Raw genomic sequence first — 22,374 nt, 5'->3', positions numbered from 1 at the left:
AAGGAGATTTACATTCTCACTTGTCTTTATAAAAGATTCTATTACAGTAACCTTGGTATTTATTGCTCATTTCAATTTATTTATCAATTCCAAACAGTGAACTAGAGGAGAAGGTATACAGACAACACTAAAGATTCTTCTCTAATAGTGGTGAACATATACAAGCTTAAGAAGTCTACTTATAGATTAAAACAAACATCTCTCAAATGGTATTTTCATTATGTCATATTTTCTTTAGATTTGAAAAGAACATTATGAAATTAATTATATACCAGAACGTCAGTGGAAGTAATGTTTATTTTATATATATAGACAATATGTTACTTGCAAATGATAATAAAAGTTTTCTATATAAGGTGAAATAATTCATATCTCGAATTATTATTTTGAGATAAAGAATATAAATAACATATATAATTTTAATTAATTAGAGAGTAGCCACAACATCTCTGATTAAATAAAATTATGTATTATTCATTTAATGTAACTTTAATCTTTAAGTGTGATAAATTCAACTCAAACTAGCATCTGAAAAATGATTTGGAATGAGAATGAATTAAGAACATTCCTTTACTTCTAGAAGCCTAATGTATACTTAAAAGTCTGAATAAGACTTTGCATTGCATTTGTTTCAAGATCGTTAAGTAGTATCAGAATAAATAAAGTTAAGACCACTTTATTTTCCATACAAAGTGATGTGGTGTCTTTAAGATACTAAAAATTATATTCATACATATTTTGTTAAATGAATTGACCATCTGAAAATATAGTTAACTAATTAGATTCTAACGTACTTCACTAGTTATAATGATTCACGTAGATCAATATTTGATTACGTCCTTAAGATTGCCAGTAAGTTGTATTGTAGAGAATCTTGATTGTTATTTCTACTTTAAAAGTCAAATTTATTTATTGTTTTTGAGGATACATCTCGTATGGTGTATTATAGAGTTTCATAGTAGGCCTAGAGTTCAGAATTACAGTTCATTAGGCCATTAAAAAAATTTTGCGACAAATTTAGCTACAATATTTATGGCTAATAACTATAAGAGTATTGTTCGAAGCTAGCATATTGACATTATGTATTTAGCCATGAAAAGGCGTGATAAGTGGTCATTAACCACACAAACTGAATTGGGTGATTGCATATCCTTGACTAAAGGCATGCCGCAACACAAATTCAAGGATCATAAAGTAAATATGGGATTCAGTTAACCCAGATGCAGTTTTTGTTTGTACAAATAAATTTATTATTAATGAAACTCTTATTTTTATTATTTTCTCATATTTATGTGCATCTTAATTTTACATTTGAGAAAATTTTAGAGGACCAGAATAAATATAAAGTTTAGAGTCTATTCGCTTAAGTACATTGCCACATAAAGTACATTATTATATATTAAATTGTTGGAATATTTATTTTACCAGGATCTTAGATCTACTCACAAGTATGTTGTTTAAACACCCTAAATATGAACTTTCTAAAACGATAAATTAAACACATATAAAGTTAAGAAAACCTTACATTGATGCAGCGGAATTAATGTCTCCTTCCACTCAGATCTCTAACCCTTGTATCCTTTACGTAGCGAGTATAATCAAGATCTGAGCCCGAATGTCCTTCTTCTTCAAGTTTGATCCTTCACAGTCTTCCAATCTATGATTGAGTTACTGCTTGCTGTGTGTGGGCACTTACTCTTTCACTAGGGTCGAAATAGATGAAGGAGAAAAGAGGAGAGAGGGTTTCGGCTAGGTATAGAAAGTGGGGAAGGCTCAGTTTTTCTGAAGAGAGAAATTTCTGTCAGATTACTAATGAAAGCATGTGTTGTGACTGAGCCATCACTTTCTATTTATAGGCAACTACTAGGTTTAGGTTAGGAATTATTGTTGGGTTTTATGCCCTAAATAAAACTCATTTTAATATAATCAGATTTACTTATTAATATAGATCAGAAATAACATTTAATGTTGCATGGTTCACATGATTTATTTCATGATTATATGTACATAATGTATAAATTCATCTGAAACCCTTTTCACATACTTGATCCTGTTTATTGTGCCGTCAACACATTGGAAAGTAAACATGACTATGTGAATAAAGTTTCCTAGATTTATCAAACATAGGGTTTTACTGATATGATAATCTACAACAAGAGTTTACTTGTATTTGGAGAAATACTATGTTCTTTCCAGAACATTGGTTAAAGTAAAGCTCAGGTTGGATGCATGGAGTATGCATCGGAAGGGACCGATATTGAACTTTGACTTAGATTTAATTAAACTTACCGTAAAATCTATTCAAGTCAATATCACCTAGTTGATCCTAGATCAAATGATCTTAATCCTGTTATGATTAGGCTCAATCTTGAAAGGCTATTCGTGTTCTTTGATTTGTTAGTTAAGCCTACTTTTAGGTCAGGGTGATACGTACATTTTGGGAACACGGTAGTGCAATTGAGTGGGAGCGCTATCATAAACATGGAATCTATAGCTTCTATCTGGCGAATAGTAAGCAAAGGATGATCTCCTTCGAGCTTGACCAAACGAACATAAATGGTGGAGTACTCATTTCACATAAGCTGAAATATCATTTATACGGGGTCAAGTGTTTTAAGGAATAAATACATTGTAGGGTGTAACGGTAATTTAATCCCTTTACAGTGTAGATCATTCATATAGAGGATCATTGATCACATTAGGATTATAATAATGGATAACTAATGATGTGTCTATATGGTGGAACATATAGAGCATTCTATATACTGAGAGTGCAATTCTAAGTTCTATGCGTGGATTCAACGAAGAATTAATAAGTTAGTGAATTTTAGTGCTAAATTCTTGATCTACTTATTGGAAGCTCGGTTATATAGACCCATGGTCCCCCCACTAGTTGAGATAATATTTCTTGTAAGACTCATGTAATTGGTTTTGATTAATCAATTATAATTCTCAAGTTAGACTATGTCTATTTGTGAATTTTTCACTAAGTAAGAGCGAAATTGTAAAGAAAGAGTTTATAGGGGCATATTTGTTAATTATGATACTTTGTATGGTTCAATTAATAAATATGATAAATGACAATATTATTTAATAATTATTTATAGTTATTAAATAGTTAGAATTGGCATTTAAATGGTTGAATTAGAAAATTAGCGTTTTTGAGAAAATCAGATGCAGAAAAGATAAAACTGCAAAATTGCAAAAAGTGAGGCCCAAATCCACTTGTATAGGGCCAGCCACTTTTGTAGGAAATTTAAACTGATTTTTTCATTATTTTAATGCCAAATAATTCAAACCTAACCCTAGTGGAATGCTATAAATAGATAGTGAAGGCTTCAGGAAATTTACACTTAAATTTCTACACTTCGATTCGAAAAAGCGAGCCTTCTCTCTCCCTATCTTTGGGCGACCCTTCTCTTTCTCCTTCCCTCTTCAATTTCGAAAATCTTAGTGTGAGAGTAGTGCCCACACACACAAGTGATACCTCGATCATAGTGAGGAAGATCGTGAAGAAAGACTTTCAGCAAGAAGGAGTTTCAGCATCAAAGATTCAGAGAAAGAGATCCAGGTTCAGATATTGATAATGCTCTGCTACAGAAAGGAATCAAGGGCTAGATATCTGAACGGAAGGAGTCATTTAATTCCGCTGCACCCAATGTAAGGTTTCTTAAACTTTATATGTGTTTATTTCATCGTTTTAGAAAGTTCATATTTAGGGTGTTAATAAACATACTTGTGAGTAGATCTAAGATCCTGGTAAAATAAATTCCAACAACTGGCCTCAGAGCCATGGTAATTGATTTACTTGCAAGAAATTTGGACTTTAAAACGATTGTTTGTATGTTCTTTGGATGGTATCATGTTGTATTGAGTGTTATTTGATGATTGATTGATGTTTGTGAAATTTTCGTGAAACATAATTGCTATTTTATCTCTGGAATTATTTTTATTGGATAGTATGGAAAAAATTAAGCAAGTTAGCCTTTTACAGAACTTAATTTGGATTTTATTTGAATTAGTTATGATTTTTTGAAGATTTGACAAAATCGGAAATTTGTCTTGATATTTTCATGCGATCGCAAATCTGTCCGTACAGTTTCGAAATTTTTTGTTTTTCTTCAATTTTTCATGCTTTTTCATGGAATTAACTTCCAATTTTTTGTATAGTTTTGTATTTATACTATTACTATTCCTAATTTAATTCTAATTATCATTTTGAATTAATTTGATATTTTTTAAATTTAATTCAAGATATTAGTGTAATTTGAATTTGAATAGAATTAGTATCTATCTTCTTGCTTAAAAATCTATCTTATTTTTAAATTTGATTATATCTTATCTTATTTTTAAATTTAAGGTCAGATTTTATAAGATATTTATAAAATCTTTTAAGATATTTTTAAGATATCTTATCTTTTAAGATATTTTTAATTATATCTTATCTTTTAAGATTTTTTTAAAATTAAATCTTTTTAGATATTTTGACCTTATTTAAATTTAAAATAAGATATTTATAATCATGTAATTTTAAATAGATGTAAGATATTTTGCTAACTTTTAAATTTTGTTATTTTATTTATTTAAATTAAATTTAAAATCTGAAAAGATATTTCATTTATCTTTTCTAATTTTTATTTTTAAAATAACATTTAATTTTTTAAAAGTAGTTAGCAAATTTTGAAATGATATTTAGGTTGGTTGAAACCTAATTTTTCAAAATTGTAGGTTTAATTTTAAATTTTTTTTTTTTTAAATTTCGAATTTTCAAATTTTTTTTAAAATTTTCGAAAAATTATTTTTTAATTAATTAATTATTTCGAAATTAAAAATTTAATTTAAAATTAAATAAATCCTACATCCAACTATCCAACTAACCTTGTTGCAGGAGTATGTGTTTTAGCTTATGTGTAAGTTTTTAAAACCTATTATTACTTGATTGCAAATAGCCATGGTTACCTTTTGCCAGATCTAATGATCTGATGGCTCCCTTGGTCAAGATAATAATTTGTAACAGGTATATTTACAATCTTCTTTCATCTGTGTATGACCTAGCAACATGATAGGACCCATCCAAAGTGTGCCTGTGTGAGCCTATGTGTTTAATTTGATTATAGATACATATAGGTTGTTGTTGCTAAAATAAATTATCATAGTTTTTGATAGAATTTATTTAGGCCCATTTAGTTTTTGGGCCTATTCAATTAATAACAGTTGTTCTTATTAAGGTTAAATTCCTCTCTTTTGGGCCTTGTGTGAGAGTTGGGAGCCATAGAAGTGGGTACGACATACTGAACCCAGCACCCCCTCACACAAACCACCCCAATTGTGAAGGCCCATTTGCCTGATTTGAATGACTGTACTAGGTTAATTACACTAGTTTAACCTAATTAAAATTGATTAGCAACATAATTAATTTCATTTATTTTGAAATTAATTTAAGAAAATTATAGTTTAAAGAATTTTTTATTCTAAGCTAAACTATATGTATTTTCTTGTATTTAATTAAATATAGAATTATAACCATCTAGATTCTTTCTGGAACTTAATTTAAATTTTTCATTAAATATTCTTATTTAAGTTGATATTTAGTTATCTACAACTAACCAACTTAAATCTGAATATCTTTTGAATTTCAAATTTCAAAATTAAGTTGAGGAATTTTAGGCATTGGTTATTAAGATTCTTTAGATATTTTTTAAGTTAATATCTTTTCGAATATTAACTTAAAATGGAATATTTTCAAATTAAGTGGTTACAACTTAATTTTTGATATTTAATTAAATTTAAATTTGAAAAATATTTAAGTTCTAGATTTTTTCTAATACAACTTAAATTAGATATTTTTTCAAAATTTGTGGAAAAGATACTTAGTCAAATAAGATATTTTCTAGATAGTTATTTCTAGACTACTTATTATTTCTAATATTAAATAGGAAAATATTATAAATTGTGAAATTAATTATTTAATTAATTTTGGTACAATTTATTTTAAGTATATTTTTCCTAGTATTAAACTAGAAATTAATAATTAAGCCTTCTCTACACTTAATTATTTATTTCTTGAATTTAATACATTTAATTAATTTGAAAATTAAATATCTAAGTTGATTTTTATCATCATACTTAAATATTTCTTTTTCATGACATTTAATTAAATAGAAAATTATTTTTTAGTTGAAATTTAATTTTTCAACTAAATTTAAATAATTTTCAAAATATATTTTTTTTTAATTTTATTAATCAATTTTTGAAATTGCATTTCTTAAATGCTAGAATTTCGAATTTTATCTTGGAAAATAGATTAAGTTGTAAATTAATTATTTATTTTAATTAATTCTTGGATCAACTTAAATCAATGATCTTTTCATTTATTGATTAATTTAAAATAAATTGAATTAAAGTATATTATTAGAAATTGAATTAATTAGTCAAAGGAAAATCTAGATAGATGATATTTTTGCTTGAAGTATTTTTCTAGTGTATTTAATTAAATAGAAAATTTATATTTAAGTTGATTTTCATCATCATACTTAAATATTTGAAATTTTTCTTATATATTTAATTAAATATGAAAATTTTATTTTTTGTTGTAAATTAATTTTATTAATTAATTTTAAGCCAACATTAAATTAGAATAATTTTTCCAGGATTTATTTTTTATTTTAATATGCATTTTTCGAAAATTGTATTCTTATATACTTTAATTTTTCGAAATGCAATATATATTTATAGAAAATTAAATTTGAGTTGTAAATTAATTTAAATTAATTTTGTAACAACTTAAATTAAATATTTTTCTAAATATTTATTGGAAATTATTACTAAGATGGAAATAATTCATGTTATTTTCATATCCATCTAAGTAAAATTTATAAATATTAAATTAAAATTTATATTTAGAATTTTTCATTCTAAATTGGAAATTTTTATTAAATAAATATATATTTAAAATAAATAGAATAAATAAAGAGAATCAAAGAAAATACAACTCACTTTAAATAATGAGCTTGATTATTATTAAGATATTCGATCTCCATTGTTGGTCTTACAAAAGTTAAATGTTTTCAATATAACCTCGAGACGCTAGACTTCGTCCCCCTATGGATGGTTATTCGTTGAACGCATTTAACACCGTAAGATTTCATTTGATAAGTGTTTTGTAAGTTTTCGTCTCTATTAGACTCTCCCTACGGTGACTACTTAGAGATAAACTTATGAAACATGAAACAATGGTAGAGGCTCATGAAATGAGAATAACCTTGACTCTCGCCTACCGGGACAACGTTGGATTCTTATTTTGATCGAATAAAAGGTTGCTAGAATGGTTTCTATTTTAGATGAGTGACAACTCTATTCAATAAATGATGCTTTGACTCTCGCCTCTTAGGGACCTTTGTATCAGTTTGTTGAAAACCTTGGAAATTATATAGGATTGTATGTTTTAGTATTTTCACTAGTCATTCCTACTTGCTATATGTTTATAATTTCTGAATTGTGTATGAATTTATATTGAACCATGTTATTTTCTGTTATTAAGTTGTAGTTTAATTTCGAATCTTCATTGTTGGTCTAACATGTTTGTTTTTCTAATGAGATAAATCCCTAATGGATTTTTACCATTAGACATACATAATAGTGTAAGATCTCGAAAGATAAGTATTGTATATGCGACATCTAACTGTTCATCAATTGATGACACCTTAGACTAGTATTTTTACAATATGAAACAAGAAGATTACATAAATAAGATTACTTTGTCTTTCGCTAATCGAAGCATCGTTGGATTCTTATTTTAAACGAAATTATCCTAATTCCTCTTAGCTTATTCATTTCGAATTAGCTTCAAAACATATCATTGGATGAATGGTCTATAAATCATTTCATGTCATTCTATATTTTCTCTTAAGAAATTAAATGACGCATATGATTATAATCCCGAAATTCTATTCCCAATTGATATAAATCCTCAATCTTAGAAATCTCCTACTTGTATGGGCAAATCTGACTTAGAGTTTGTATTAGTAGTGGTGGTCCAAGAAAGAATTACTCATTATATTTGGTTGAATTTAAGTCTTTGACTTTAATTTTAGAATCCAAACAGAAATTTTCTTATATTTCTAATTCCAGATACAATACAGTTACACTTTCTCAAGTGTTTAATATCCATCTTCTATTAATGGATTCAAACTGTATGGAATATGAGTTAGGTATTCTGTGACCAGGATCCACATGCACTATTCTAAGAATTCTTTGATGTAACTAAACCTATGTCATCAAAAGACACTACCACATTTTTTTTTAATCTATGGCATTTGTATCTTGTTCATAGTGGATTTGACAAGATCAATCTCTGCAAAGAGTTAATATGCCTATATCCACTGAAAGTAGTTCATCTCATTCGCAGATGGATGTACATTCAGGGGTGGATATGAGTTTTTCGTTGTATTCTTCAAACGATAACTCTAGATTATACCTTTTAGCAAGAAATTTGAAATATTTGAAAATTTTCATTAATTTCTAGCAATGGTTAAAACCATTAAGGTAAGTGGTTAAAGATCTTGCGAACTGATAGGGGTGGAGAAATAGTTAGTAGATATGCAGTTCAAAGATCATTAAATTGATTTTTGAATTATATCCAAACTTACCTCCCCAGAAATTTCGAGTTGCATATGGATGATTAGTTACTAGTCGTTGCCTAAATCCTTCTATGGTAATACAATTTCAGAATGATGTAATGGTTGGGTACTTAATGTAAATCATTACTAGATTCATGGATGACCTAATCAAAATCTTAAGAAAAGCTAGAACTGTTAACCATGGTTTGTTAGCTATTCTAAGTGATTAGGGGTGGACCATCCCATAATCAATAGATAAGAAAGTGTTTGATCAAACAAATACTACTTTTCTAAGAAAATGACTAAGTCTGAAAAACAAGTAGCAAATAAAGGAGATATTTAATTCTTGATTCCAAAAGTGTTCTATCATCTTATATAACATATGATGATCCCACTGCCTCTGTTGTCTTGTCACAACCGAAGAGATCAATACCATTTAGTTTTCTTCGACATAATTCATGGTACCTTGTCGTAGTGGGAGAGTTTCTAGGAACTCACCTTCTTATGACTTGGGAGACACTAATGATTAAAATCCATTGTGAGTTTAAACAAGTAATGGATTGTCAAGATAAGAAACTAAGAAGAAAGCCAATAGAACTATGGTTTAATCCATTCACATGGAATAACCTAAAGTTTTCTATTACAAGGACATAAAAGGAAATTTTCGTTTATAAGTCCATTCAATGGACTTAACAAAACTTCCTGTTCCTAGTATTATAGGTTTGAGTTTATCTAAACCTATGGCTTGTGGTATACCTGGTAATTACTTATTCTAATGCAAGCAACTTACTTTAGTAAGATGCTGAAGCATTTTCTTTCTAATGGCAATCTATAGAAGCTTCACAACTTCTTAAACATAGATTTTATTTATCTAAGGAAAAGTTTCAACTATTCCAGAAAAGATAAAGCCATGAAAGAATTTCTTAAATCAACAGTGAGAGGTCTTAGATATGCTTTTGTATGCCTTAGACCAGACACTCTTGTTGAGTGGGAGTAATGAGTAGGTATCAGATTAATCCAGGAGAAGAACATTGGAAGACAATCAAGTAAATCTTAAGATAAAGAAGAGGAACTATATGTTAGTCTATAAAGGTGTGTTTAAAACTCTTAGACTACACCATATGAGATTTCGAAATTTGCCTTTGTGCTAGTAAATCTTTCTGATAAGATGGTGGTTACTCTGGGGGTGGAATAGTGATTTTGGAGAAGTGTAAAAACCTATCTGAATTCTCTAGGTCTACCAGAGAGGGACTGAATGTTAAGGTTGCAGGAAAGGTACTTATTCAGTCTAAGGAAAGTTCTATACATCTTTGGCACCATTCCAAATTGCCTTAAACTACTAGTGTTAATTTCCTGATTAACCAAAAGTAGTTGCCAAAGATATAGAATCCAGTATCCCAAGAGAGTAGACATATAGAGAGGAATTTCACATTATTAATGATTTTGTGATTAAGGAAGAGTAATAGTGGAGAAAAGGTTGTGGTTAATTCAACCTTTCAGATCCTATTACGAGGAGTTTACTACTACTACACTTGATTTGTATATCAAGGTGTTGAGATTATTTGAAACACACTTTTTGTTTTATATTAGTGCAAGTGGGAGTTTGTTGGGTTTTATGCCCTAAATAAAACTCATTTCAATATAATCAGATTTACTTATTAATATAGATCAGAAATAACATTTAATGTTGCATGGTTCACATGATTTATTTCATGATTATATGTACATAATGTATAAATTCATCTGAAACCCTTTTCACATACTTGATCCTGTTTATTGTGCCGTCAACACATTGGAAAGTAAACATGACTATGTGAATAAAGTTTCCTAGATTTATCAAACATAGGGTTTTACTGATATGATAATCTACAACAAGAGTTTACTTGTATTTGGAGAAATACTATGTTCTTTCCAGAACATTGGTTAAAGTAAAGCTCAGGTTGGATGCATGGAGTATGCGACGGAAGGGACCGATATTGAACTTTGACTTAGATTTAATTAAACTTACCGTAAAATCTATTCAAGTCAATATCACCTAGTTGATCCTAGATCAAATGATCTTAATCCTGTTATGATTAGGCTCAATCTTGAAAGGCTATTCGTGTTCTTTGATTTGTTAGTTAAGCCTACTTTTAGGTCAGGGTGATACGTACATTTTGGGAACACGGTAGTGCAATTGAGTGGGAGCGCTATCATAAACATGGAATCTATAGCTTCTATCTGGCGAATAGTAAGCAAAGGATGATCTCCTTCGAGCTTGACCAAACGAACATAAATGGTGGAGTACTCATTTCACATAAGCTGAAATATCATTTATACGGGGTCAAGTGTTTTAAGGAATAAATACATTGTAGGGTGTAACGGTAATTTAATCCCTTTACAGTGTAGATCATTCATATAGAGGATCATTGATCACATTAGGATTATAACAATGGATAACTAATGATGTGTCTATATGGTGGAACATATAGAGCATTCTATATACTGAGAGTGCAATTCTAAGTTCTATGCGTGGATTCAACGAAGAATTAATAAGTTAGTGAATTTTAGTGCTAAATTCTTGATCTACTTATTGGAAGCTTGGTTATATAGACCCATGGTCCCCCCACTAGTTGAGATAATATTGCTTGTAAGACTCATGTAATTGGTTTTGATTAATCAATTATAATTCTCAAGTTAGACTATGTCTATTTGTGAATTTTTCACTAAGTAAGGGCGAAATTGTAAAGAAAGAGTTTATAGGGGCATATTTGTTAATTATGATACTTTGTATGGTTCAATTAATAAATATGATAAATGACAATATTATTTAATAATTATTTATAGTTATTAAATAGTTAGAATTGGCATTTAAATGGTTGAATTAGAAAATTGGCGTTTTTGAGAAAATCAGATGCAGAAAAGATAAAACTGCAAAATTGCAAAAAGTGAGGCCCAAATCCACTTGTATAGGGCCAGCCACTTTTGTAGGAAATTTAAACTGATTTTTTCATTATTTTAATGCCAAATAATTCAAACCTAACCCTAGTGGAATGCTATAAATAGATAGTGAAGGCTTCAGGAAATTTACACTTAAATTTCTACACTTCGATTCGAAAAAGGCGAGCCTTCTCTCTCCCTATCTTTGGCTGACCCTTCTCTTTCTCCTTCCCTCTTCAATTTCGAAAATCTTAGTGTGAGAGTAGTGCCCACACACAGCAAGTGATACCTCAATCATAGTGAGGAAGATCGTGAAGAAAGACTTTCAGCAAGAAGGAGTTTCAGCATCAAAGATTCAGAGAAAGAGATCCAGGTTCAGATATTGATAATGCTCTGCTACAGAAAGGAATCAAGGGCTAGATATCTGAACGGAAGGAGTCATTTAATTCTGCTGCACCCAATGTAAGGTTTCTTAAACTTTATATGTGTTTATTTCATCGTTTTAGAAAGTTCATATTTAGGGTGTTAATAAACATACTTGTGAGTAGATCTAAGATCCTGGTAAAATAAATTCCAACAATTATTTGGCATTAAAATAATGAAAATATTAATTTGAAATCCCACATTAAGTGGCCGGCCATGGTGTTGTATTGGGCCCCACTTGATTTTGCAGTTTTATCAAATTTATCTCTATTTTCTCAAAAACGTCAATTTTCCAATTCTAACCTTTTAAATGCCAAAACTAATTATTTAATAACTAAAACAGATTATTAAATAATATTGTCATTTAATTTAATTATTAATTAGACATATAAAGTCCATTAATAAATAAATAAACCTAGAAAACTCTTTTCTTTACAATTTCACCCCTGCTTAGTGAAAATTCATAAAATTAGACATAGTCTAACTTTAGAATTATAATTGATCAATCACGAATCAATTAATGAGTCTTACAAGCAGAATGTTCTCAACTAGAATGGGGACCATGGATCTATATGCTGAGCTTCCAATAAGTGAACCAAATTTACCAAGTAAATTCCTACTTATTAATTCTTCGTTGAATCCACTCTTAGAACTTAGAATTGCACTCTCAGACTTATATAGAGCATATTGTATGTTCCACGATATCAATATGCTATCTCATTTAACCATTGTTATAATCTTATTGTGATTTAAAGATCCTCTATATAGATGATCTACATCGAGATGGGATTTCTTTACCGTTCTCACCCCTCAATGTATTTTGCCCCTTAAAACACTTAGCTACCTGTAGTGATCTAATAATTAGTCAGTTAAACAAGAGCTCATCCATTTACTTCTATTTGCTAAGCTCGAAGGGAATCATCACTTGACTTCTATACACGAGTAGAAGCTATAGATTCCATATTTATGTTCAGCACTCCCACTCAATCATACTATCATGTTCCCAAAATATACGTATAACCCTGACCTAAAAGTAGGCTTAACTAATAAATCTAAGAACATGAATAGCACTCCTGAGTTGAGCCTAAGCATATCAGGATTTAGATTCTTTTAATCTTAAGATCAACTACTGATATTGACTTGGAAAGATATGTATAACGGTAAGTTTGTAATATCTTAACTTAGTTGCAATATCGGTCCAGTCCAATGTATACTCCATACATTCGAAACTAGTATACTTTACTAATGTCCTGGAAAGAACATAACACTTACTCCAAGTGTAAGTACACATCATCGCTGATTATCACATTAGTGTAAATCCAATAACACTGATGAAACAGGGACCAAGTCTTTTGATTCATATGATCACAATCACATTCCACTGTGTTGACGATACTGTAATTGTGAATAAACATATGATGTGGATTTAACTGATTTTGTGTGTATGAATGTAATAAACATATTAAACATATTAAACCATTAGCATGTAAAACTCATGCAAACATCAATCACTATAAATTTCTTATATTGATAACTAATAGATTGTAAAGAGTTTTATTTAGGGCATAAAACCCAACATAAATATATTGTAATACATGGATGATAATACTCCACTCATAATGAGGACATATCGTTATGATTTGTATGTTTATTATATAATGAGGAACGTTGGGTTTGAATGTTTTAGTCTAAATACTCACCAAGTGGGAGAATATTAGAATATTTTTAATTATGAAATAAAATAAAGAGTCGATTTTGTGATAAATGAATATTTTATATTCATTGAATTTGGACAAAATTAATCATGTAATATTTTATATATGGTCAGATTTTGGTATTCATTACCCGGTTTGATTTCTTGAATTAATTGTCAAAATATTCTGACAATTGATGTGGAGCAAATACTGATGGAGTATCTCACTTATAAATATAGGGTCTCGGTCCCCGAGCTCCTCACTCATTATGTTTATACAGTAAAATTCCATCTAAAGAGATTTGAGAGAGCAAGGAAGCCCGAACTCCAATACCGAAGCTATCACAGGGATTGAAGCTCAAAGATCAATAGCTGGAAGTATTTCGATCTTTCATTGCATATACATTTCAATATGTTTTTAGTTTATTTCGCATTACATATCATTCATATATACTGTATTTTCATATTATATATTATAACAATATTTGGTATTATCGCCTGCAAATTACTCTTCCCTTAAATACTCAATCGAAAATAAAGACTAAAAATAAAAAAAATACATGTTAAAATTTGATTTCCCTAATAAGTTTTTTTTTGGCATGAATTTTAAGATTTTGAATTTATTTTGTTTTATAATTTAAAAAAAAATGATGAACAATTTTAATTATTTTTACTTTGGATTTACCAAACATGTGGAAAATAAAATTTTATAAACATAGATCAAAGCAATTTTATTTTATTTTTTGATGGAGAAAAACAGATTTACTAATACTTGTTTTTATTCCATTAAGGAAAATAATTTTTTGCGCATTTATTTATGGGTATTGATAGCAAGTAATACTAAGTGCCACATAATATAGACATTTATAAAGCAAATATGGATTGGATTTTGGAACTTTCTTATCCACGAAAATCTCTTTACATGCTAAGAACCCAAGAAGAAAAAAGGAGGAAAAAGAACAGAAAAAATCAACCAGAAAAAGAGTAAAGGAAAGGGATATTCACTGAAGAGAGAAAGAAAAGAAGCCAAACGAAAAAAGATGCTACAGAGCCCAAAGTTCTTGCAGCCCTCAACTCAGTTCCTTCCTCCTCCAACACCATCAACATTGGCTAATCCACAAGTCCAAGAGTTACCCACTTCCCAATCTTATTCCAAGTTTAAACAATGCTGCAAATTCTCACGGCGGCAGCTCACAATCCGTACCAATTCTCTCTTGCTTTTCCTCTTGGGATTTCAAGGTGGCGTAGAGCCATTCAGATCGTCTGAAGCAAAAGCTGAAGAAAATGAGAATGATACCAACTCTGCTTCTATTTGTGGTGACAAGAACTTAACAAAGAGAGCGTTTCTAGATATATCCATTGATGGAGAACCAGTGGGTCGGATTGTGATTGGGATGTACGGAAACGACACTCCACTTGGAGCTACTAGATTAGCTAACCTTGTTAGTGGTTCAGCTGGAATCAGCTACAGAAGGAAGGAGTTTGTCAAAATCATGCCTGGTTATGTTCAGCATGGCGGGGTGAGATCCTATGGTGTTGACGCAGAGATGGCGAGCAGAACTGGAAGCAATTTAGAGGCCCAAAATCTTCTTGAAGAGTGGGAAAGAGCCAAGGAAAAATGCTCTGGAATCAAAAACGTGGCTGGGACAGTGAGCCTTGTTGTCAGAGATCCTTCGAGGCCACCTCCGAAACAGAAGTTGGTTGCAAGAGGAGGGAAGCTTGAGATTGATGAGGAGGAGGTCAAGGCCGCTCCGAATGGGACAGAGTTCATCATCACCATGAAAGACTCACCGGAGCTGGATGACTCGGCTTTGGTGGTGGGGAAAGTCTTGGAAGGGATGGAAGTCGTGGAGAAGATCAGCAAGGTCAAGACTGTGCAGGAGAACACCAGCTCCCCTTATTTTAGGTAAGTTAATTGCTTCAAGTCTTATATTTTTAAATGAGTTCTCTGTCTCTGCACATTGTCATAATACACTCCTCATTGTTAAATACTAGCGCCTGTAAGAGCTGCTTGCTCTTGCATATCATATTAATTAAAGCAATCAAAATTGTGTGATATTAATATGGAAAGGATTAAAAATGTATAATTCAAAGTCTCGATTATTTTCTTACAAACCATGACAGCACAAATTTTCAGACACTCCTTTTTAGCCTCTCAATAAATGCACTAACAACAATTTTGTCCACTTGTGAAGGGTGGCCAAGCTCATAGGTGACAAGAGAGCCGTTGTTGCAGAAAGAGGTTTCAATCGCCCTTACTCAAAGGTGGTAGTGAAAAATTGTGGCTTGCTGGAGTAACACAATGATATTTGCATCTCTTTTTGTTTTTGAGCAACACAATAATGTAGTACAATTATCCGCTTATCTTGCTTTAAAGAACCTCTCGATACCAAATTCTTGAATTTCGAAGCCTAGCAGGTAATGTGTCATTCTCCAATGGAAGTTTCACCATGTTCATCCAAGCAGTAGTTTGGCAGCAAATGCAGATAAATTAACTGAAGATAAGAGATCAATGATCAGAGAAATTAACTTTCATCTGATCATTTCACCAAACATGAGATCTCCAATCCTTGCCTATTTCTCAGTAGTTGGGGTTGATAAAACATCACACTTCCTTTTTTTGGCAGATGGAGACATAAAAATATTTCTAACAGATGCAAGGGGATCGTCTACCTGCAGAAATGTTATAATGCAAAGGAACAGTTGGTCAAATAACAGTTCCATAACAATATACTAAAAATGACATGCAAAGGAGAAAGCAAGCACATAGCGTGAGCAGATATCTTAATAGTGTTTGTGCGTTTATCATACTCAGAACAGGTTTGAACATGGCCGAATGTAATTTATGGCAGTGAATTAATCAAGTGCAAGTATGAGATGTTTTATCTTCGACAACCTAGCACTTCACTTACGCTAGCAAGAATGAAGGTCAAGAAATACCTTAATAATAGATGACAATGGAGATCTCTCAGATGAAGGTGGTGAACTCCTTTGCTGACGTTGTAAAGCAGATAGTGTCTGTTTCCATCCAGGTGTCCCCTTGCCTGTTGATGCAATCCAGGGGCAAAAATGTCTGTGCTGCCTGACGGGATCAAGCTCCATTTTATTATCTGATGACACTTGTTTTATTAGATTGCTCCCTGAGAAGGAAGACGGAGAAGGATTGTCAAAAATGTTTTCTCAGTTTCATTGAGGCAAAAAAAGACCAGGAAGCTTCTTGAAAGAAGAGCTCTTAAAAGACTGACAAATTGAATATCTATCAAAGCTCTGATTCATTATAATGCAGTCATCACTATCAAAAGAACTCATAAAATAAGAGCCACTACATTAATAGACCCGAGAGGTCAAAATTGGGTTTGCCAAAGAACTCCTAAAAACCAATTGTTTATCTTTTTGATGCCCACAAGATAACATATAATTAGATATTACCTCTAGTTAAATAAATTGAAATAAAAATGAAACAAAGAATACATCACAGTAGTGACCAGAAACAACGAAACCCTTTCTTTCAAAAACCATGAGAGTTTCTCCAACGTTTGTAGAATTCAACAACCACTTGCCTAAAAATGGCTCGATAGGTGTCATATATGAAACTTATGAGCAGACACACTAATCAATTAAAATTTAATGATTATCACAGAAGAACTTTGCACAGAAACAAGGCAATATGAACACATATTTACATATTTCGAAGAAAACCAGATGCCAAAAATTGGAGAACTTCAATAAACCACACAGACAAGCATGACATTTCAAGTCAGCCATTCATGATCAAAAGAAAAGAACAAAATGATAATATTGCTTACCAGTATCATGAGAAACAAGACCGTTGTTTACAGGAATATGCAACTCGCCTTCACCATCCCCACTGTTACCTGTTACACCTGATGTGTTTTGGTCATCACCATTTTCATTGACATGTTCTTTTTCTTGATCAGAGACTACAGGATCCCTCGATTTAGAATCAGAAAAAAATCGAGCCCTAAGATTCCGACCAATAACAGGCAAGGAAACTGTAGCTTTAAAGTTCTGTTTTGTTGGTGGAGGACCCCCTGCAATAGTCAGATTTAAACTTTGATGTCTCTCTTTAGTCAATGTTGTAATATCTGAATCAGCAAGTATAATCTCTCCCCTTTTTATGGAATTAGTTTCGGTGCGAGAATCATTGATTTCAGAATGGTTTCCACCATTTATTTCTCCATATCCTACCAGCTGGATCAGTTCCATAGGCATAGGCCTTGGTACTGTACAGAAAGCCCATAATCCTACACTAGCTCCACAGAGCCTGCAATCTAGAGCAGCCGAATTGGGATCAGATCGTGGCATATAAGGACTGTTGGAATTCTCATTTGCCTCTGTAGGCTCATTAATTCTAGTAGATAGCACATGGATTTCGGTATTCAGATCATGAGCAGCTGAATTAGGTGACTCTGGCACATTTTCTTTTGAGGGTTGACTTGATTTATTCCCAGTATCCACTGTGTAAGGCAGTACGCGTGGTTCCCAGCCACATAAACTTATAAGCTTCTGTGCCTGAAAATTATATTAATAAAAATTAAAAAATTAACATTAAAATTAAAATACTCAAGTTGCACACATACCAACAATCAAGAGAAGAACAATTGAGAATGTGTTTACTGTTACAGTCAGTGAGTTCACATTCATCAACATGCTAATAAAATATCATATGCGAAGAAAGCAATCATTTGCCTGTAATGACAGTTACAAATGAAAACATGTGTAGGACTTGAACCTGATAATATTTCTTCTCAGAATCCACATCATGTTCATCTCTGAGGTACTCTACTCTTGACATGTCTGCACAACCATTCTCACACTCCAGCACTAAAGATTGTTCAATAATTTGCTCAAGTTGAGGACTTCTCATGTACTCAAAGGCTGACGATGAAATAACAGGAAGAGCAGAGAGTTGCATGAGAGCAGAGCAACGTTCTTTAAATTTATCAACTAAAATTGGAGGTGGTGTTGGTGGAAATTGAACCAACTTCTCAGCACAGACATTATCAATCCAAGGACAGTGTAATTTGTGCCCTTTGTCCAGTTTTAAGCTGAATACTGCAGCCGACTTCTCAACTGACAGAAAATTATGGAGAAAACAAATAAATGTCATACTAATGAAACCAATAACAAATTATGGTGATTCCACTCCATTTACAAATATAGCAAAATATAGGCAACTAGACCATTATTTGGAATACTTAGGATGAATCCGAACTTGGTAGAAGATAAACCAAGCATACCTTGCTGCTGATTCCAAGCTGAAGGTGTAGAAAGAAGTAAACGAGCCCCACATGTTTCACAAGCTACGGTGTCCATGTCTACATTGATCCAACCTCTTCTAGCACAATTTAAGGCACTTACTACCTGATAGTAAACAGAGAAGTTAGAAAAATTAGAATTTTTTTAACCAAGCCGGATAAATGAAACTATTCAGTAAGGTTATCAGCACAGCTTGAGGGTTAATTGCAGCAATGAAATGAGCTTGATAAGGACATTAGTGTTCCCAACACAATATAAAAAAGAACGGCCTTCTACCATTCAAAAACCTACATAGATGTTCCTAAAATTTTCTCAAGAGAAACAGACTATCTTTTCAAACAAGAAAAGATTAAATGAGAGCATTATTCAAAGTAACGTTTGCAAGAATTATATGCTTCCATGACTGTCAACTTCCAGAGCACAGAAGTAAACACACAACATTAAAAGGTTGCATTTTTCTAATCACGTTTATCTTCTATGAGTACTTGCCACAAAAGCAATACTTAAACCGAACTCTTTCCTACTTGTGATATGCTCCTACTTCATACCACTCTAGAACTGAATGAAGAACCTCAGAATAAAGGTGTGCCATGCAAGCTTATTCGAGAAGCTACAATAAAAAGAACATTTACAGTTCCAGCACCAACATACTAAAGGTACAAATTCAGAAATTTATTCCTGACTAGAAACTAAAAACAGAAAAAGGCACAAGGCTATCAAATTGGATGACAGAAGTAGAAGAACCATACCTCGGGTTTAGCAAACCATGTCATCGATTTGAATGTGGCTAATCTCCGCATAGGATCTCCACGGTCCCATGGCCTACACTCTGGACCCTGATAGGACGGTCCAGCTCTGACATTACCACCTACATTTGATTCCATCAATGCCAATGAAGACGGCGAATCCGCAAGCTTTTCACCCCTCGGTGTTTGTAAATCCGATGAACTAATAACAGAAAGAAAGAAAGAAAAAACTCAATAAAAACAAAACAAATGAACCAAAAAAAAATTAAAAAAAAAAATACAGGATTCACAAATTTGTGAACTCATATCAAAGATTGTATCATAATTAGTTTCGCAAAAAGGTTTGGAGCATACTCTGTAAAAATTTCGATACAGCAAGAAGAAGCTAGTTCAATAAATGTATATCAAAGTGTAAACTACTGTAAGAAAAATAACGAATTCGACATAGTTCTTGAAGCTACGTTAGGTTGTTTAAAACGCGATTAATCGGAAAGAGAACAATTAGACGGCACAGTAAACGAGACAAAACATTTAAACTAAAGCTAAATTTCTCTTAATCAACCTAACAACACATCGATTCTAAATTTCTATTAGAAAAAAAACCTACGAACACATCGATTTTAACATAAAAGGAAGCCCAAAATAAACATTAGGCACAAAAAATAACGGAAACCAAATCAATTTTGCGTTTCTCAGGAACCAAACGGAGAAGGGAAAAAAAAACAAACCTGGAAGGGGATTCTTTCTGACCCTTCTTGGGAGTGTTGAATATCCTGTCCATTAGGGCATGAAACCTCCTGTCTGAATCGTCCATGTCCGTAATCGTCGAAGGCCTTACTTACAATAGTACAGAATAAGTGAAAGTGAAACTATTAACGAAGTGAAAGAGAGTTTGGTAGAGAAAGACAGGGAGATCTTCAAACTAAAGCGTTTTTTTTTTTTTAATAAAAATTGTATTAATTAATAAATTCATTCAACAAAAAATAAATAAAACTCACTTCAGAGGAACACGACCTCTAGAGAAACAATAGTATCTTGCCAAGCAATTAGCAACTTATTTACAGATCGTTTTACAAAACACAAATTGTGAAGGCATAAAATCCGCTCTGAATCGCTTAGACACAGCAAGCTATCTGTTTCCAACACCAAGCTATCTGTTTCCAACATGACTCTATTCCACGAATGAGTTGCAATCTAACTCAATGCTTCTTTAATGTCTATTATCTCAGCAATTTCGAGTTGAACACATCCAATCTTCCCCTTCTTGAATGCTTCTACCATAGCACCATGATGATTCTGAGCTACACAACCCATGCCAAAAGACAAGACTCGAACCAAAAAAAAAAACTAAAAGAAAAAGACTAAAAAACCATATCAAAGACAAGACTAATGGAAAAACTAAATTAGTTTCAACAAATAAACACGATCACAACATTAAAATTAATTAAGGGATGAACTCCTTATAATTCTAACCCCATAAAAATATTAATTGAAATTAAACTAATAATAGTAAATTAATAAATGAAAACAAAAATCTGAAACGGAGGACATCGTTGAGCCGAACCGAACCACTCTCACAGAATAAGACGTTGATGTGATTGGGTTTTGTGAGAGAACAAGAAATCAGAGAGAAAAATGCAGAGCAAATACTCTGTTCTGGTGTAATTGTATTGAATAATTCTGTTTGTTACAGAATAGAACCTTATATAGGCAATACAACAAGGTAGACTTAGCTCACAGTTACAACCCAATTAACTAAATTCTAACAATATGCCTTAACAGAAATAACCGACTAACAAACTAATTGGTAAGTAATCTAATAGCTCCCCTCAAGATGGAGTGTAGATGTCAAGTACACCCATCTTGGAGACTAAGGTAGAAAACTGATTTGGAAGTAAAGGCTTGGTGAAGATGTCGGCTAAGTTCTGTTGAGAAGGCACATGAAGAAGTTTGAGAGATCCTTGCTGAACTTTTTCGCGTATGAAGTGACAATCTATCTCTACATGTTTTGTCCGTTCATGATAAACTGGATTCTCACTGATGTGGATGGCAGCGGTGTTGTCACAATACATGTTGGCTGGTGTAGTATGGGAGACGCCAAAATCTTTGAGTAAAGCAAGGAGCCATGTGAGTTCAGAGGTTGCATTGGCCATAGCCCGGTATTCGGCTTCAGCAGAGGAACGGGAGACTACCTGTTGTTTTTTTGATTTCCATGAAACCAAAGAGTTGCCAAGAAAGATGCAATATCCAGAGATTGAACGTCTAGTATCTTGGCAGCTACCCCAATCGACATCAGCAAAGAAAGAAACTTGAACATTTGCTGGAGATAAGCTAGTTTCTGCATATGCCGTGAGGGTGGGGACTGCATGAGAAGGAAAAAATAACCCTTGACCAGGGGTTTTTTTGAGATATTGTAATATGCGATGTGTGGCATGTAAGTGAGGGAGCCGAGGGCAAGCCAAAAACTGACTAAGATGATTCACGGCATAAGAAATGTCGGGTCTAGTAATGGTAAGGTAGATAAGCTTACCAATTAGACTTCGATAGAGAGTGGGGTCGGGTAAAGGGGTCCCTTTGTCTTTGCTAAGTTTCAAGTTGACATCCATGGGGGTAGAGGCAGGCTTGGTGTCGGTGTACCCGGTGTCATTTAATAATTGCAAAGTGAAATGTCTTTGGGAAATGAATATTCCGTCTT

General features: G+C 32.0%; 2 protein-coding genes across 3 annotated transcripts; one reads left to right on the top strand and one right to left on the bottom strand.

Annotated features, from left to right (window-relative positions):
* The first annotated feature begins 14,522 nt into the window (after nt 1–14,522).
* Nucleotides 14,523–16,055, top strand: LOC115709370 (peptidyl-prolyl cis-trans isomerase CYP26-2, chloroplastic). The gene is made up of 2 exons (XM_030637456.2): nt 14,523–15,559; nt 15,849–16,055. Exons 1-2 carry the CDS (start codon nt 14,694–14,696, stop codon nt 15,949–15,951), a joined length of 969 nt encoding a protein of 322 aa, XP_030493316.2. The 5' UTR covers nt 14,523–14,693; the 3' UTR covers nt 15,952–16,055.
* LOC115709369 (uncharacterized) lies at nt 15,687–20,614 on the bottom strand. Of its 2 annotated transcripts, none has more exons than XM_061112278.1 (7): nt 20,408–20,614; nt 19,683–19,881; nt 18,915–19,038; nt 18,407–18,747; nt 17,460–18,186; nt 16,594–16,763; nt 15,687–16,326 (listed from the first exon to the last, which is right to left on the bottom strand). In XM_061112278.1, the coding sequence occupies exons 1-7, from the start codon at nt 20,491–20,493 to the stop codon at nt 16,228–16,230; spliced, it is 1,746 nt and encodes a 581-aa protein (XP_060968261.1). In that variant the 5' UTR covers nt 20,494–20,614; the 3' UTR covers nt 15,687–16,227. The 2 variants fall into 2 exon arrangements, with proteins under 2 accessions (XP_060968261.1, XP_030493315.2); XM_030637455.2 differs by having other exon boundaries at nt 16,594–16,793; nt 20,408–20,612.
* Nucleotides 20,615–22,374: the final 1,760 nt, after the last annotated feature.

Source organism: Cannabis sativa, chromosome 3 (assembly GCF_029168945.1).
Source record: "Cannabis sativa cultivar Pink pepper isolate KNU-18-1 chromosome 3, ASM2916894v1, whole genome shotgun sequence".
NCBI classification, from domain to species: domain Eukaryota; kingdom Viridiplantae; phylum Streptophyta; class Magnoliopsida; order Rosales; family Cannabaceae; genus Cannabis; species Cannabis sativa.
This window is presented reverse-complemented; position numbering and strand designations above follow the sequence as displayed.